The 15857-nt window shown below is 44.0% G+C and overlaps 2 protein-coding genes across 6 annotated transcripts in view; one reads left to right on the top strand and one right to left on the bottom strand.

Moving 5' to 3' along the window:
- Window positions 1–6024, top strand: part of nhsl1b (NHS-like 1b) — a 157276-nt gene extending 151252 nt beyond the window's left edge. Inside the window, 2 exon segments of the mRNA XM_064339221.1 lie at window positions 182–308; window positions 3140–6024. Of these exon segments, the coding sequence (XP_064195291.1) occupies window positions 182–308; window positions 3140–3758 (746 nt within the window). The 3' untranslated portion in view covers window positions 3759–6024.
- Window positions 6025–6554: 530 nt separating this feature from the next.
- On the bottom strand, window positions 6555–14811 carry hebp2 (heme binding protein 2). Of its 5 annotated transcripts, none has more exons than XM_064339238.1 (5): window positions 14793–14811; window positions 14137–14216; window positions 13669–13804; window positions 10953–11133; window positions 6555–7630 (listed from the first exon to the last, which is right to left on the bottom strand). In XM_064339238.1, exons 2-5 carry the CDS (start codon window positions 14209–14211, stop codon window positions 7447–7449), a joined length of 576 nt encoding a protein of 191 aa, XP_064195308.1. In that variant the 5' UTR covers window positions 14212–14216; window positions 14793–14811; the 3' UTR covers window positions 6555–7446. The 5 variants fall into 5 exon arrangements, with proteins under 5 accessions (XP_064195308.1, XP_064195306.1, XP_064195304.1 ...); XM_064339236.1 differs by having other exon boundaries at window positions 14659–14799; XM_064339234.1 differs by lacking the exon at window positions 14793–14811 and adding an exon at window positions 14530–14786.
- Window positions 14812–15857: the final 1046 nt, after the last annotated feature.

Genomic DNA, 15857 nt, shown 5'->3' with positions numbered 1-15857 from the left:
GTGTGAGGGGGGGCGGGGGCAGGGGGATGTGAGTTCGCCTACAGCAGCTCAGTCAGCCCGGGATGCTGCGAGGCGGCGGCACTAGGAGAGGGGACTCCGGAGCTCGGCGAGAACGCCCCGCGCGATCTGAGCGCTAGCACTAGCATGCGCTAACATGCGCGCCCGCCCCTCTCTCCCCCAGGCGAGGTGTTCGACTCCAGCACAGCCAACTCGTCGCCGGCCGCTAGCACCAACGGAGACGCCCTGGAGGACATGGTGACGCCCACCCGCCCGCGCACCACCGAAGACCTGTTTGCCGCCATCCACAGGTACGGATAAACGAATAACTGCATTTGCTCATTTATTAGATCATTAAAAACCCATACGCAGCCACGCATCAAAGCCACAGCAGTGCATACATTAAAAACTGCAGATTACAGCACAAACTCTGAAGCACTTATTTCCATTGTGGTTCTCATTTCTGTTATGGTATACCCATGAATCCTGTGTTTGTCACCCCGTCACCCTAAACCCCTCCCACCCCCACCCCCGCTCCCAACTCACACTCACGCTCCCAACTTTCGGCAGCCCGTCCCATTGCGTTCACTCGTCATCCGTCACCCTGCTGTAAATTAGTAAAAACGCCAGATACACGTGACTTCCTTATTGCAGCGGAGTGCTTCATCCATTATTCAGCAAACACCCACTGCCCTTAATCCTCTGACTGAATGCTACTGCCAATCTGGGTTTCGCTCTCTTGTGTGCACACACACACACACGCACACACACTTGCACTCATCTCAACAAACATTGCACATGCACGCACGTGCACATGCTCACACGCTCACACACACTTGCACACACACAAGCTCTCACACACACACTCACACCCACATCTCAACACACATCACGCATGTACATGCACGCCTGTGCAAATGCACACACACAGACACACAAACTCGCACGCACGCACACACGCATGCTAACGCAGCGCAGCCTCACAAATGGTCGCGTCGTCAGTCGACGGTGTTTGGAAATTCTAACAGAGGCTCAACTCTCTCCAGGGTACTGCATGATTTTATTGAAGGGATTTAGTTTCTCTAGTACCAGGTGAAGGGGCTTTAAAGCTTTTCATTTGCTGCGGATCGTGTCTGTGCACAGAACAGGGGAGACCTCAGAGCTGAGTTAACCTTGAAATGAAGACTGCAGTCAAAAGAGAAGCAGAGTAGCAGATGCTAACGCCTCCGACGCCGTATAGATCCTGCCCTGTTCCTGTAATTTGACCTGGAAACACTGTTCTTATGAGCAAACGGATGACTTCAGCGATGGGGGCTGCTGAGGACACGCTTCAATGAAATGCTGCGTAAGAAATTCTGCAGCTGCGGTTATGGGGATTTAAGGGAAACGAACGATCAAAAATCTCGTACTGCAGGTAAAATCCTGGCATAAGATATTACTGGTATGGATCAGAGCTGCTTTGGTTAAAAGTAAAGGCGCTTCTGTGAGTACGGTAAAAACACTGCTTCCGTGGCTTACTGTCACAGGGTAGTGGTGGGACATGCTAGTGGAATGGTGGGGTAGTAGTGGGACCTGCTAGTGGAATGGTAGGGTAGTGGTGGGACATGCTAGTGGACTTCACTCAAACTTGTGCTGCCCCTCTCCCTGGAGTTCCCAGCAGCTTTGCTTTGCTTTGCTCCCCCCCCCCCCCCCCCCGGAGCGCCCTGTGTGTTCTTCATGTGGTCTGTCTGTCCTCGTTAACAAACGTGCCACCACTGTCTGAGGGCTCTCTCCTCCTCTTGCTGTTCTGAATGAAGTTTGTCTCTTTCTACCCTCCCTCCCTCCCTCCATCTTGTGTGTCACGGCTGTCATTCTGTCCCCCTCTTCCTCGTGCCTGGTGCAGTCGGGGAAGGTGGGACGTCAGCGCCCCCTGGCAGGCTTGGCGTGGACTGGCAAGTAATGCTGTAATTGGCTGGTGGTGTTTCCCAGTGCCGTGGCTAGGACCGGATTAGACCCATAATCCAGTAGCATCCTGGGCAGATAAATTACTATGCTTTAAGCCATAAGCCTTTCATCCAGTAACCAAAGTCGTAGCATAATTCAGATAAATTCATTTTTTTCCATTGTGTTTCATTCACATACTGCATATGGGCTCCCTTTCTGGGCAGGGGATATGAAATTGGTATTTGCTTGTCTTTTCCAAGTATTGTAGCTTTACTGTATAATTTCAGCCCTTTGAATTTTTGGTCCTTTGTACATTAATATCTTGACGCAAAACATGACTTTCTTTCGTTTTAGCTTTCTTTGTTTTTAAGCTCTTGCTGTTGAGGGTTTCTGTTCTCCTTTAGATTTATTCCTGCTTCTATGTATCAGCAGAAATGCACCCTGGGATTGCAGTGGGTGTTGTTTTCTTGGAAAAATGAAGAAAATAGGACAGGAAGCAGTGGGGTGTACAGTTGTAACTGGAAACTTTGGAGACAAAGCATGGAAAAATGCAGAACACATAGAATCCAAAACCTTAAATTATATATAGCATGTGTCCATCTGGTTTATTGTCTAGGAGAGACTACTGTGGTATGTAGACTGCGGTGTGGGACGGTGTATGGCTGCTATATGGCTTTAAACCGAATGCTGTGGGTGTCTATATGTAAGACAGAAACAGCTGTATGTTCACTGCATCCACAGAGCAACATTGTGGGTCTCGATTTCAGCACCACAGTGACTGCTTTAAAGAGAACACCCGAAAGTAAACTTTCATTCTCCTGGGTGCTGAAGTTGAGTTTTGTATGCAAAGGGAGTAGGGAGTAGAGAGTAGAGTTACTGCCCTTTGTTCCTGATCTGCAGTGTAAGACACTAAGAGCTTTGTAATGTTGGAATTATGTCCTTTTCCTGGACTAATGTCGCTGGCGCCACTAGTATGTGAACATTTTCTCCTGCTATTTGCTGTCAGAGTGCATCGATGTGTGTGCTTATGACAGGCCCTCCGTCTGGCTGAGGCCTTTACGGTCTGAAAACCAGTATTTATCTGATGTAATCACGTCTCTGAAAGGCGATTGGGGGACGAGCCATTATCAGAGAGGATTCTGAATGATGCCTCCTGTTCATGTCACTCGTCTGTGTTACTATAGCCGCTCACTCACGCCCCCTTCTGCCCCTCCCTTAGGTCCAAAAGGAAGGTTCTGGGCCGGAGAGAGTCTGAGGAGGACCGGTCGCGAGGCCACTCCCCGTCGCCGCCGGTTACGCCCACGGGCATGTCGCCGGGGCTGAGCTCGTCGCTGCCGCGCCCGGCGGGCTCCATCCAGCGCAGCCTGCGCAAGTCGGCCACCAGCAGCGACAGCTTCAAGGCCCTCCTGCTGCGCAAGGGCAGCCGCTCGGAGACCAGCTTCCGCATGTCGGCCGCCGAGATGCTGCGCAGCACCGACCCGCGCTTCCAGCGCACGCGCTCCGAGTCCTCGCTGGACCCGCCCCCGCCGTCGAGCCCGCCCTCGCCCTCGCCCGACTCGCCGGGCCGTGGGAACAGGAGGGCCCAGGAGGACTGGGCGCGCTGCGAGGGCGCCCTGCCCCGCCCCTCGCCGGGCTCCGCCCCCTCCTCCAAGCACGGCCGCCCCCGGGCCCCGCCCATGGCCGCCAGCAGCAAGTACAACGCGCGCAGCCGCATCCTCAGCAGCCCCATGACGGTGATCCGGGAGGGCGAGGGCGAGCTGGGCGAGGCGCCCGACTGCAGCGGCCCGGCCGCCGGGCCGGCGGACTCCGCCGCCGCCCTGTGCGGGGACAGCAGTTAGGAGCCGCGGTTACTGCCCCCCATCAGACGGGGGCGTCGTCTGACTCGCTTACGGCCAAGGGGGAGGGGCCGCCCCGCTGCAGAGCCTAACTGCCCGCCCCCCCGGGGCTCCACCGGATCCAGCCGGTTCCCTGTTCTGGAGTCCGGCTCCTTCCGGATATGGAGAGCCACAGGCTACCCCCCCCCCTCCCTGAGTCGCCCACTACATGGATTCTGTGGTGCTCTTGTCTGAAGTGGAGTATTTACTCCAGGTTTTACACGGTCTAATTTTTGTTTCCTCATCTTTCGTATGAGAATCTGTACTCCACGAGAAGCAATATCAGACTTCCACTGGCAAATGTAGCCTGATGTGTTTTCCCTGTTTTGTTTCCTTTGTTTATTATCTTGTTTTTTTTCCCCTTGTTTTTTCCCTGTTTAAAGTTCCAGAGTGTAAAGAAAGTGTAGAACCCCCGTTGCTTTTTTCAGTATGTTGCTTTGAGAACTGAATTAAGGGAAAGATATGTGAGAGAAAGAATTAAGTGACATGATTTCATTGCTGCAGTAGTGCTACTCAGTAGCGGCTGAACTGGGTTGGTGTTCTAACCAAGAGCGTTGTCGTTGAGACTGGGGAAAAACGAAAGTTTCTACTAACAGTCTGCTGTTGCTCCTTTTCAAGTTTGCGTTCCTTTCCGTAATGGCTGCCTCTCTGTCCTGAGGTCAGCAAAGCCACCCTCCATTTCTCCACTGTTGGCGAGTCCCCTTCAGGTTCAGGGCAGACCCCGAAACCAGAAATGGGACTTTCCCATGATTCTTTAATTTGTCCTCAGTAGCCAACCGGTGGGGTAGGGGGGCGGCTTCCAAGGCCTCCATTTCTGTGGCCACACGGCACTGAAAAGGGCTCACGGCTGGACTGTTACACCGGCTAGCGGAAACAAGCACGTGGACAAGATGGCACTACGGAGGAGGGTTTGGGGTTAGGTTTTTTAAACCTTTTCTAGCTCTGTTTTAGTTGGTAGATTTGCACTACATATTAGTATTTTGTTTTTAAAGACGAGACGTTGTGTTCGGGGGAATCCTTTAATAAGTCTGTTTGTGTCATTTACTTCATGAGAATGCAGAATGGATTCGAAACGAAAAGAAAATTTACTTGAAAAACCCATCAGCCCTGTTTCATTTGTGAACGTTTCGGTTACCAAAGACCTAAGGGGTACAATTTTGCCCGCAGTATTTTGTCAGGAGGGCAGGATCTCAATCTGATCGATACTAGACTGGATGCAACCAGAATCTTGTATTGTTGAGTTTAGCATGATTTAAGAGATGGACATAATTAGGCTCCCAGTTAATACTACACTATTTTACCTTTCTAAAATAGATTTCTTTTTCCTGTGACGTTTTATAATTTTTAATGTAAATACATAGAAAATTGTAAAAGTAACATTTGACTTATTTTTCACAGAATTTGTACATTTTTAGAGCCCTTGTTTTTGAAAGGAGGGGTCCTTTTGTAGGCTATTTATTTTAGTATAGTGAGGATATGGATGTGATTTGATCTTTTTTTTCCTTCTGCAGTTGGGTGGGAAGGAAGGGGATGGGGGTGGAGTTGTGTGTGACCTTTGCAGCAGTGGTGTCCATTCCTGCTTCAAGTCTACAGGGGTTTTCAGACACGCCTCTCAACCGAATTGACACCTGAGACAGCCGATGATTTGAGTTCCAATCAAATCACTGGCCCGTTATGTAATTGAGAAAAGAGGTGGACTAACAGCAGACCCCTGTGGGACACCGCTGCTGCAGAGTGCTAACAGGAGAACAGTTATTTCTGAACCCTGTCATGAGCACGGCAGGGACCAAAGAGTTCAGCAGATACACAGATTTCCATGTTCCAGAGCTCACCTGAATCTATTTAGATTTCTGTAGAAGCAATATTTAAGTTTTTTTCTTTTCTACAAGGCAATTAAACAATCCGTATGCATATGTTCATTAAATAATGGCTTGGTGGGTTCTCAATCATGCAATGCGTGTTTTTTTTTTTCTTGTTTAATTGTACACGGTTATTTATCAATACTCCTCAGCACTGAAACGGAAATCCCCGTATCTGCGGAACTCTTTCCTCCCTGGCACAGCGGGGTGTTTTTATCGGTTCAGGCGCCCGCAGTAGCCCCGCCCACTGCGCTGTTTGACGAAGCCCGGCCGCCCCGTCGCTGGGAGAAAGATGGAGAGGCCCTGAGGTGGGGTGCGCGGGCTGCCGGCCCTGTGTTTGTCTCTGTAATAAAACATGATGTCATTAAAGAGCCCCGGTCTCCCGCGAGTCTGATTCACGGCGCCCCGTCGCCGCGGCTGAAGTGACGGCCTCGTCAGCCCCCCGTCTCCCTCCGGTCCCCGCGCCCGTACATCACCGCCGAGGCGACCCGCGGGGACATCGCTTACCGCCGCCGCGGCACAGCGACAGCCCCGTCTCCGGCCCGGCCCGGCCCGGCCCGATCCACGGCTTATATAACTCAGCCCAAAACACCGGGGACGGGCTCTCCCTCTCCTCTAACCGCACTGAACAAAGGCTTTTTTAATAACACACTGATTAAAAAGGCTCTGGGAGTGATGCCACGGTGAATGACCTGCAACAAAAATAAAGAAAAGCACTCATAGATTCAAGATGAAGGCGCATGCACTGATGATCACGTTGATTGATTAGGAGTGAATTTACGGGCCGCTGATCTGAGCAATGGGTGAGATTTCCAACAAGGACTCCCAGTCTTCTGTGTAACTTACCTTTTCCTTGTATTCATTTTAGTTACGTGATCCACTGTCAAAATACCACACAGTCTTAATTTCAAATTAGTTTATTGAACATTTTAAAGCTGTTTAATCATTCTCATTCCGACACATTTATATCACAGACTTGAAGACTAGACATTAGGACACAATCCGTTAGGACAGGACTAGACATTCGTACAGACATTAGGAAGAATTTTTACCCACAGAGAGTAGTCAATGTGTGGAATAGCCTCCCAGGTCACGTAGTAGAGGCAGAAACTCTGGGGATTTTCAAGACTTGGCTTGATATAGTGTTAGATACTATCTAGCTTGTAGGTAATCAGAACAGTAATTTAGTCAGGAAAATGGCAGGCATCGTTGGGCTGAATGGCCTGTTCTCATCATTATGTTATTAAAAGTCCCTTTCATCCCATGATTTTTTTCATTCATATTCACATTTTTAGTGTTCTGTAGGATGTTTATCTCAAGAAGGAAATGGATCAAACCGATCAGTTGACCAGTCATTGTACTCCCGTTAAACAAGAAAGCCGTGGAATTCACTTGAAATAACTATCTTAATGTTAAGGATATGCAGTGATGAAACGGATCGATCTGATCAGTTCACCAGTCATTTTAGTCCCTTTAAACAAGAAAGCCATTCAATGCACTTGAAATAATTATCACAATGTTAAGAATATGAAATGATCGCATTATTTGCAATAAATGTTTCTTGGCTAGTACATTTCACTTCCTAAACCTGTAACGATATCCTTGACCTTATAAAAAAAAGCACTACAACTACTGACATTTAGTAAACACAGTATTAAAAACTGTACTTGTTTTAACCCTTTAGCTGCAATGCTGGGGACATAAACACAAAAACAGGAATGGTTAAGCACGCTCGGTAAAAGGCACTTGTGCTCACAAGCTCTACCTTGCTAGCCACGGTACTGGCAGTGTGGTCACGCGTCAGGCTTCTTGAAAAGCCACACTTCGTTGCGCCTGTTGGTCAGTTTGAAGGGGCTGTCGTAGCCTGCAGTGTAGTAGGGCTTCTCTTCGAACGCCAGCCCGTCTCTCTGCAGGCTCTCCACCAGCTGCAGCAGCTGCTCTCGGCTCTTCTGCTCGTTGGAGAAGCCCCCGTACGTCCTGAGGGAAAACGCGGGCGAGCGTTAAAACTGAGGCGTGTCCGAGTTCCGTCCTGCAGGGCTGCAGCGCCTGCCAGTTTTCCTGGTTTCCTTTCGGTCAGCAGCCAATTCAGGCCCTGGAAGCGAGGCGTGTGGACTCCAGGCTCATCAGAGACTTCAAAACTCACCAAAAACCAGCAAATACTGCAGCCCTTCAGAACAATGCCGAGTCTCGTAAGTCCAAAGTTGTTAAGATACATTTTAAAGGGACCGTAGTAAATCATTAAAACAAATGCAAACATGAATACTGCTATCCTTGTTTTCAAATGTTGCAATAATTTTTCCAAGATGCACACAGGTCACAGTGTACAGGGTTCATACACTTTTTCACCAATGATTTTCAATGACTTTTCCATGACTTCTCCACAACCTTTAACTGAATTTCCATGACCAAAACAAATGACTTTATCTCAGCAGGATGATTTAAAATTATTTATTGTAACACTAAGTAAAATTAGGTCTGCATCCGAAACATATGGTGCCTCTCTAAAACAAATAAACACCAGACAGACACACTTAGATACATTCTCTCATATTTTAATTCTAATAGTTTAACATTTTTGTCAACGTCTCAAACAGGGCTCGAAATTGCGTCCATTTTGGTCGCATATGCTTCCGAAATTTAATCTGTGCGACCTCGAAATATACTTGGGAGCATTTGTGCGAGTGCAAATAATTGTTCTGGTGCGACCTTTTTTTTTTTCTTTTTCCAGTCGAACGTCTCTTTCTCTGTACATTCGCTAGTTAGTACATGTCCCTTGTGAGCTGACGGTGACCCTTCTAACCAATCGTGAGCTTGACATTCTTACCTTTAATGCAGATTTTAAATAGGTTAATATTAGCCTTCAATCACTCCCTTTCGCTGCACTCCACTGTCACGCGACACAGACAGCTAACGCGTTAACTAATGTTACCTGAAGACAAAAGTTTATGTTCAATTTATTAGCGGTATCGAAAGCTGTAAAGTTGAAGCGAACGATTACGGCCTTTTTCTTTTGAAACGTTAACGTAGTGTTTTGTGTAGCGACCCGGTTGAAACAGCTAATTTCTCCGATGCAGTTTACTGGCGGTTGATTTAATTAGCGGTATTAATGTGACAAGAAGCGCTTTGTCGTTTGAATGCATAACACGCAATTGCTTGAAGAGTCGACACATTTTAGGCGTGACAGTTTAACTGTTACTTGTAAACCGTACTGTTATATTGTCGTTTATCAATAAAAATCTAGCCTATTGCATATATTGTTGGTGCTCCTTACATTTTGGTGGGTGCTCCTAACTTTTTGAAGTTGGGAGCACCAGTGCTACCAAGTAAAAAAAGTTAATTTCGAGCCCTGATATATTATTGAAGCTGCACTTCCCTGGCATATTGTCGGCACAGTAGGGTCTACGTTTACTAACTGCTACATTTGCTTAAGCGTGCCTGTTGGGCGTGCCTGTAAACAGACTGAGCGAGACCGAATTAACTTCTCACACCACCAAAATACCGCGAAGGTTACGTGCCAATTTACTTTTTATTACTATACATAGTATTTTTATGATTGGATCAATTAGTAATTATATTTGAGGCAACTTTAGCTATATTTCCATTACTTTTCCAAAACTTTTCAAAAAATATTATTTTCCATAACTTTTCCAGGGCCTGGAAATTGCATTTTAAATTTCAATGACTTATCCAGGTTTTTCATGACCGTACGAACCCTGAGTGTATGATTTTTGCAATACAGATATTTTTTAAAGAGTTAACAGTTACTTCCTAGAGACTTGATATTTTAGTTTTAGGGTTGCAGTGAAGGATGTTTTAGATATTTAGAGAGGATTCTGATGACCAGGCAGCTTTACAATGGCAGGTTTGTAGCATTCAGGAGTTTTTGTTCTAAAGAAAATAAACTTCAGGCAAATCCAAAGCAGCTTGTACAGAGACAAGATATTCTCAGGAACCTCTGATTCACCATTTGGCCTGAAGGCTTAAATATATATTCCCAATGCAACCAGGCCCATAATTAGAAATGATAAAGGTCATTACTTTTATTACAATAAGATTTTATACTTTTAAAAATGTTTTACAGTATATGTACTAATACTTCTGTTGGCCATTTACAGATCAATTTACAGTTGTATCTGCTGATTTGTAGCTTGATGGCCTGCAAAGCATTAAATGTTTCCTGTTTGCTAAACCTCCTCCACAACCCACAGCACATTTACAGGAGATTACTGAGAGCACAGGGAGATCAAACTCGGCCACACTGATCAGTAAGTCAGAGATGCATCTTACCCTCTTTCTTAAAGACCTTTTGAGCATAATTTAATTACACAGCCAGACTCCATTTAAGCTCAAAACCTAAATAACAAGGCTGTTCAGCTGCATAGCTAGAATGAGCACCTTCCAATTTTTTGCCTTCCAACTGAACCCCCATTCCTGTCCACTCAGCAAATGAGCTGTCATTTTAATAAGCCTCTTTTTGTGGAAGCAGGAGAGTCTAGGAGATCAAACTGCCAAAACACTCTTGGCTGCCATACTCTGCTGGAGAAGTGGCAATTACATAACTTCCTCTGAATTGCTTTATTTTGTTGGAAAGGTCATTAACTATTCCAGGGGTGTCCAGTCTTTTCCAAAATGGGCTGGTGTGGGTACAAGCTTTTGTTTTAGCCCAGCACTAATACACCTGATTCTACTTATCAAGGTCTTGATTGAAAACCATGATTAGTTAAATAGCTCTTTCTTCATGTTCTCAAGCATGCACTATGTTAAGACAGTGAATAATAAAACAACTAGGCAGCAAAGTAATGTCAGTCAATTAGCTAACCAATGCAAACTAATGTTAGACTAACATACGTTCCTAATCTAACATTGCTTTGTAATTGGCTAGCACTAAGTAAGTTATTCACTGCCAGTGATCAGATCAATAGTTAACATTATTCCCAGATCATATGTCATTTTCATGTTGTAATTTAATTGTTAGATGAACGTTCTATATTGTTTTCCTTTACCGCCCCTCACTGCAGAACAAGAAACTCAGGGGGAAGCACTGCAGTTCTAAGTAAGTTTCATGTGACTGGATAAATCTACACCACAGCACAGATACAGTACACCACTCAAACTGTGTCCACATGATCAACCTCAGGTACAAGACAATACAGAGATGGCTGGGACTAGCAAACACTTGGCAGCAACTGGCATGTCTTGCTGCTGTTGCTGTTTTTTTAAAATGGCAATGTCACAACTGGTGTAGTTTTTTCACATGTGACAGACACTGACTGTCATGTCCACCACCGTCTTTGACTACCTCACAAACACGGTGTGCTCCTTCCTGTCTTCAATGAACACTTCCGGGTCGGTGGGCTTGGGTGGGTCGGCCTGGTGCTGCTCTGGGACGTAGAAGGACACAGTGAAGTTGGTCTCGCACGCGGGGCCAGCTCCAGGATCTACCAGGCAAGTCACCGGGGCAGTCATCTCCACCTTCTCCTCTAACACACACAAAGCAGGAGACACGAGTCACATCCTCTTTTTGTGCCTGTCTTTTTTGCACAGTAGGCGCTATACAACCCGCAATTCCCACTCAGCACTTTGAAAACGATGAATAAAGAATTGTTTTATTTGAGGAAAAACCTTTTAGTCAAGGGAGCTTCTTCAGACTGTGTACGAAGCTCCTTATGTAGCCTTAAGAAGGTAAGATGCTATTTTTTTGGTCAAGTAAAACATTTTTAGTAGTTTTGAGCCCTTTTTCTTTGTTTTACACTCTTTATGGTATTAAATCTCCTCTCATAATCCTCAATTTTCTGTAGACATATTTTCAAATCCAGACTTCTAAATTTAAATTGAACAATATAAGCCTGTGGTGCATTTCTTTACTCTAGACAAGCATCTAGATAACTGTAGCCTTACATGGGAACCAAGATAGATTGAATTCATCCCATCTGCTCATTCAGTAAGGCATGGTCTTTACAACAACCTGCTCCTTTAACAAAGCACTGTTTGACTGTTTGGTTGGCCACAAATCTCATGAATTACAAAATAAAGGTATCACCCTCTTCATAGAGATCTTTATGGAGCTTGAAGGAAAGGCTTGAATATGAGCATTGACTCATATGGTAGCCTTGTCCAGTTTAACCAAGCAGACAACTGGTGTAAAATTTGAGCATTAGCCACATTACATCACGACCAAAATTTTTTTAAATCAGACTAGGCTAAATTATTGAAGTTATAGAATTATGAATACCTTGGGTTTACCTTGGCTAGGTTAATAAAAAGAATGTGTGACAGTAGGTGATGCTTTACAGCACAGGTATTCAGAAACATCTGAAAGTATTGAAAATATCATTCATTTCACATTGGTATGGCAGGTATGCCATATATAGGGCCAAGTCACTTGAAACAATTTAGGAAACATTTGGTAGCATTGCTTTGGAATACAGCTTGTTTAATTTGTGTGAGGTAAGATAGCCAATATTGATTCTTGTACCTTCTTGCACAATAACTTGGCGTAATTTTGATATCACTACTAAAATGCAGGCCTAGATTTTGCCACTTTGAGTGAATGACTTACAGAAAGTGCTGTGTATGTGTGAGTAACTTGGCATTTTTGTACATTGAAAATGTGTTTTTCATCAAATAAAAACTATCCGAGCCAGTCCAAAGACATATAGTAAACCTGAAATAATATCAATAATGATAAATAATATCAAAAAACCCAAGAAATAATTTTCAGACATGATCCCGGTGCCCTGTGTTCATGCTGCTTTTTGTTAAAGCCAATTTCTTGATAACTTAAACGTTGTTTAAAAATATATTTTAAAGTTCATACATACATACTTTTTGTATTTATTTTAATATGGTGCAGGTTTGGCTTGTTGCCACATGTTACCATTTTACAAAAATGGTTTAGTGTCAGTGATCAGGTGTCCACACTTTCAGCAATTAGGACCCCACTGATTTCACCTGTTAGTCTATAATCTATTCCGGGGCTGCCCAACCCCGTTCCTGAAGATCTACTGTCCTGTAGGTTTTCATTTCAACTCAAATTAGATTTTCATTTCACTCCTAATTTGGCACACCTGATTCTAATTAGCAGCTCGATGAAATCTCTAGCCCCCGGTCCCAATTCACCTCCTAATCACTTTGCCTACACACTGACACTCAATTTGCACATTCCCAAGAGTTGCCATCTTGTACAAGGGTTGTCCCAGAACTGAGTGAGCCAAATTTCAGCAACGAGTAGCAAGTGTTGTCTTCAATGATGCAAATCTCATAGATTAATGTACTGATAACACCAATCCAAATCATTATTTGTAATGCAAATGGAACTGTTCAAAGTAGCTCACTGTGCCCAACTGTTAAGTGATTTTCTTTTAATTAATGATTTATTATTAATAATAATTCATTCTTTGTAAATTCCAATCTATAAATTCTGATTTGTCAGAGCAGACCAAGGACATTCCACACACCTGCTGCTTTTTATGCTCCCTATCGCCTCGATACATAAGTAGCCCTTATGTACACTACACTTATAATTAAGCATAACTCAAAACAGGAGGAGAGTGATTAGGAGGTGAATTGGCACCAGGGGTACCTGCTGAATGAGGTGCACTTTGTTAAGATTGGAGTGAATGATAGATCTCGAGGAACATGGTTTGGCAGCCTCTTTCTAAAGGAATCATTTGCCATAAAACACATACCAGAAAGCAGTGAAAGCGTGGATTAATCTAATTGATTGAATGTCCTAGGATATGACTATAGGGCATTTATTCTCCGGTGCATGCACGGCTATTTCTGACGTAACCAGGCCCTAAGAGCTTAATTCCTTCAATAGACACTTAGTGTCTAGTGTCTAATTAAGTAGAATTAACATCTCATTACAATTCAGAGGTGGCAATTATGGTTCAAATGAAAACCAGAATACGCAGCGGTTCCCCGGAACTGAGTTTGAAAATTTCTGGCATAGCCTCTCGGTGAGGAATCAGTGTTGCTGTGGAGACTGGTGGTTAGAGGACAGGGAAACTCACTGGGCTCATTGCTCCCCTGGATGTATTGGAAGAGGCGCTTGAAGCCAGTACTGAGAGCCGAATCATACTGCAGGCCAGTCACCCTGGTGCTCACCCACTTTGTTGTCTGATAAGTTCGGACCTCATAGTCTTGACTCTACAGGAGAAAGAGAGAAACATACAGCTCATAAGCAAAGGAACCTCCCAGTACAATCTAATGGCCAATTACAGGGCATTGGAGTCCTAAGGTAGTCACCTGAACAAAATGGCTGCCAACTATTCTGCATAATCACTGTTCAATGCCATAAGACCACAAACAGGTGTGCATTGTGATTATCATCACATTATTATTATTATTATGCAATTTATCAGATTAAATTGTGGATAGTAATACTCAAAGAAAACACACGATGGTATTGGCAAGTTACATTGCAAATCGCGTTTATTGATGCAAAAGTAATTAAATTACAGAGTGTCTAACCTACCAACCTTACTCTCCCCAAGTACGGATTTGGGTAGTTGAAGACCCGTTGAAAACAAAGCTTGTTGGACAGTTTTAAACATCCCTGCTGCAAAAAGAAACAATGCTATGTGACACCGACAGGTTGCATTCAACATTGATTATGACCGAGATAAAGTAAATTAATGTACACTTACGCCACGATCGCTTGCTAGTAGGCCTAAATTTGTTTTGTAAACACTGCATGAAAAACCTACTCGCGAGTTGTTGCTAGCTATGTTAGCAATTTTATCTAACTTAGTAGGCTACTTTGCACATCACGAGTGCCGCAATCATTCAAATTGAGAAAAATTAACTAATATTTACCATTACCTGCCACTGGCTAGCTTGGTTGGAAATAAGTTACACTCAATGCGACGTACCTTGTAAATTACTCGCTACGAGTAGAAAGAACAACAATCTAGCTGACGTTAACGTTACGTGCATCCCCATCTTTTTCTCTAATTCCAGCATTACGGCAACACAGAAACACAGATGGCAAGCTTGCTTACTTCAGTTTCTAGGCTTCAGTCACCTCGTTTAGTAATATGTATTAAAACAACAAAAAACTACCAAATAGCCTGCAGTCTGTTATATATTACACTCCTCGGTTACAAAATACATTCGAACGTCACGTCATACATACGTCAGAGTTATGGAACCACTGAACATGAGGCCAGAGAGACTCAAATAAATATCTTTGACGAGGCTGACATACGACCATAGATAAGCAACAAGACTCGCAGATTCGTAAAGTCAATGCGAAGGGAAGCCAGTTTTCTCCATTTGTTCAAAAATAAATTCAGCACTAATTCAGGATTAATAAATGACACGTTTTTCCCACGCAAAAATGGCGCATACCAAAAAGTTAAAGTTGGGAAGAATAACGAAAGATCGAAAGACATCTTTTGCCGAAAAGTGTATTAATCAAACGTTGAACATTAATTTTTAAACGTTCGATTAATTAACCACAGAAAAGAGGAACCAGAGTAAGCTACTTTCTGTTTTGTGGCATGGTTTCTCATAATTATGATTTAGCATCTCATATGAGCACCTGCTCATAGGTAAGAGAAACGTTCTCATAATTGACTTAGTATCTCATAATAATGATTCAGAAGTTAGGAGTTTATCATAGATGTGATGCCATTTCATTATGTAATTATGAGATAATTATATGAAAATATCTCGCTTCTTGCAAAAAAAATGATGTGCTTGATTTTTTAATGCGTGGTGATGGGACAATCGTAATAGGAATACATTAATAAATACCCACGCCAACATTTAAACAGAACCCGGGGATTACGCGGGAAAAAATATGGAGTTAGCTGAAAGGCAAGCTAATCAACAAGTTACCCATTCTATTTGTTAGGCGTGTAAAAAATGATATCATGAGCAAATTAATTCAGTTACTCAATTCGGCGTCAACTTCTTGAGCTAACGTGAACTACTTCATAGGCCTACGCACCGTGAGAAAAGCACCGTGTAACCCTGTCTTGTAATATAAAACTTTGACTAATGGTCAATTTGCACATTTCTGTATATATTCTTTGTCATTTGTAAGAATGCAAGAAACAAATACATACCTTTTTGCAATTACAGAACATTAGGTACAGATTAGGTGCAATGAAATCCCGGCCAATTTGTAATCATGTTCAGTACACTGTGTGCGTGTGTTACAATGGTAAGAAAGAACAGTTTGCCATTATGCCAC

Source organism: Anguilla rostrata, chromosome 6, assembly GCF_018555375.3.
Source record: "Anguilla rostrata isolate EN2019 chromosome 6, ASM1855537v3, whole genome shotgun sequence".
In the NCBI taxonomy this organism is placed as follows: Eukaryota; Metazoa; Chordata; class Actinopteri; order Anguilliformes; family Anguillidae; genus Anguilla; species Anguilla rostrata.
This window is presented reverse-complemented; position numbering and strand designations above follow the sequence as displayed.

What these genes read in the sequence shown, in the direction of transcription:
- hebp2 (XM_064339234.1), bottom strand. Translation starts at nt 14,620, where the DNA reads ATGCTGGAATTAGAGAAAAAGATGGGGATGCACGTAACGTTAACGTCA. An exon ending in CGTAGCGAGTAATTTACAAG is followed by an intron (nt 14,217 to 14,529) that starts GTACGTCGCATT and finishes TTCTTTTTGCAG; the next exon opens with CAGGGATGTTTAAAACTGTC. An exon ending in CCAGGGGAGCAATGAGCCCA is followed by an intron (nt 11,134 to 13,668) that starts GTGAGTTTCCCT and finishes TGTGTGTGTTAG; the next exon opens with AGGAGAAGGTGGAGATGACT.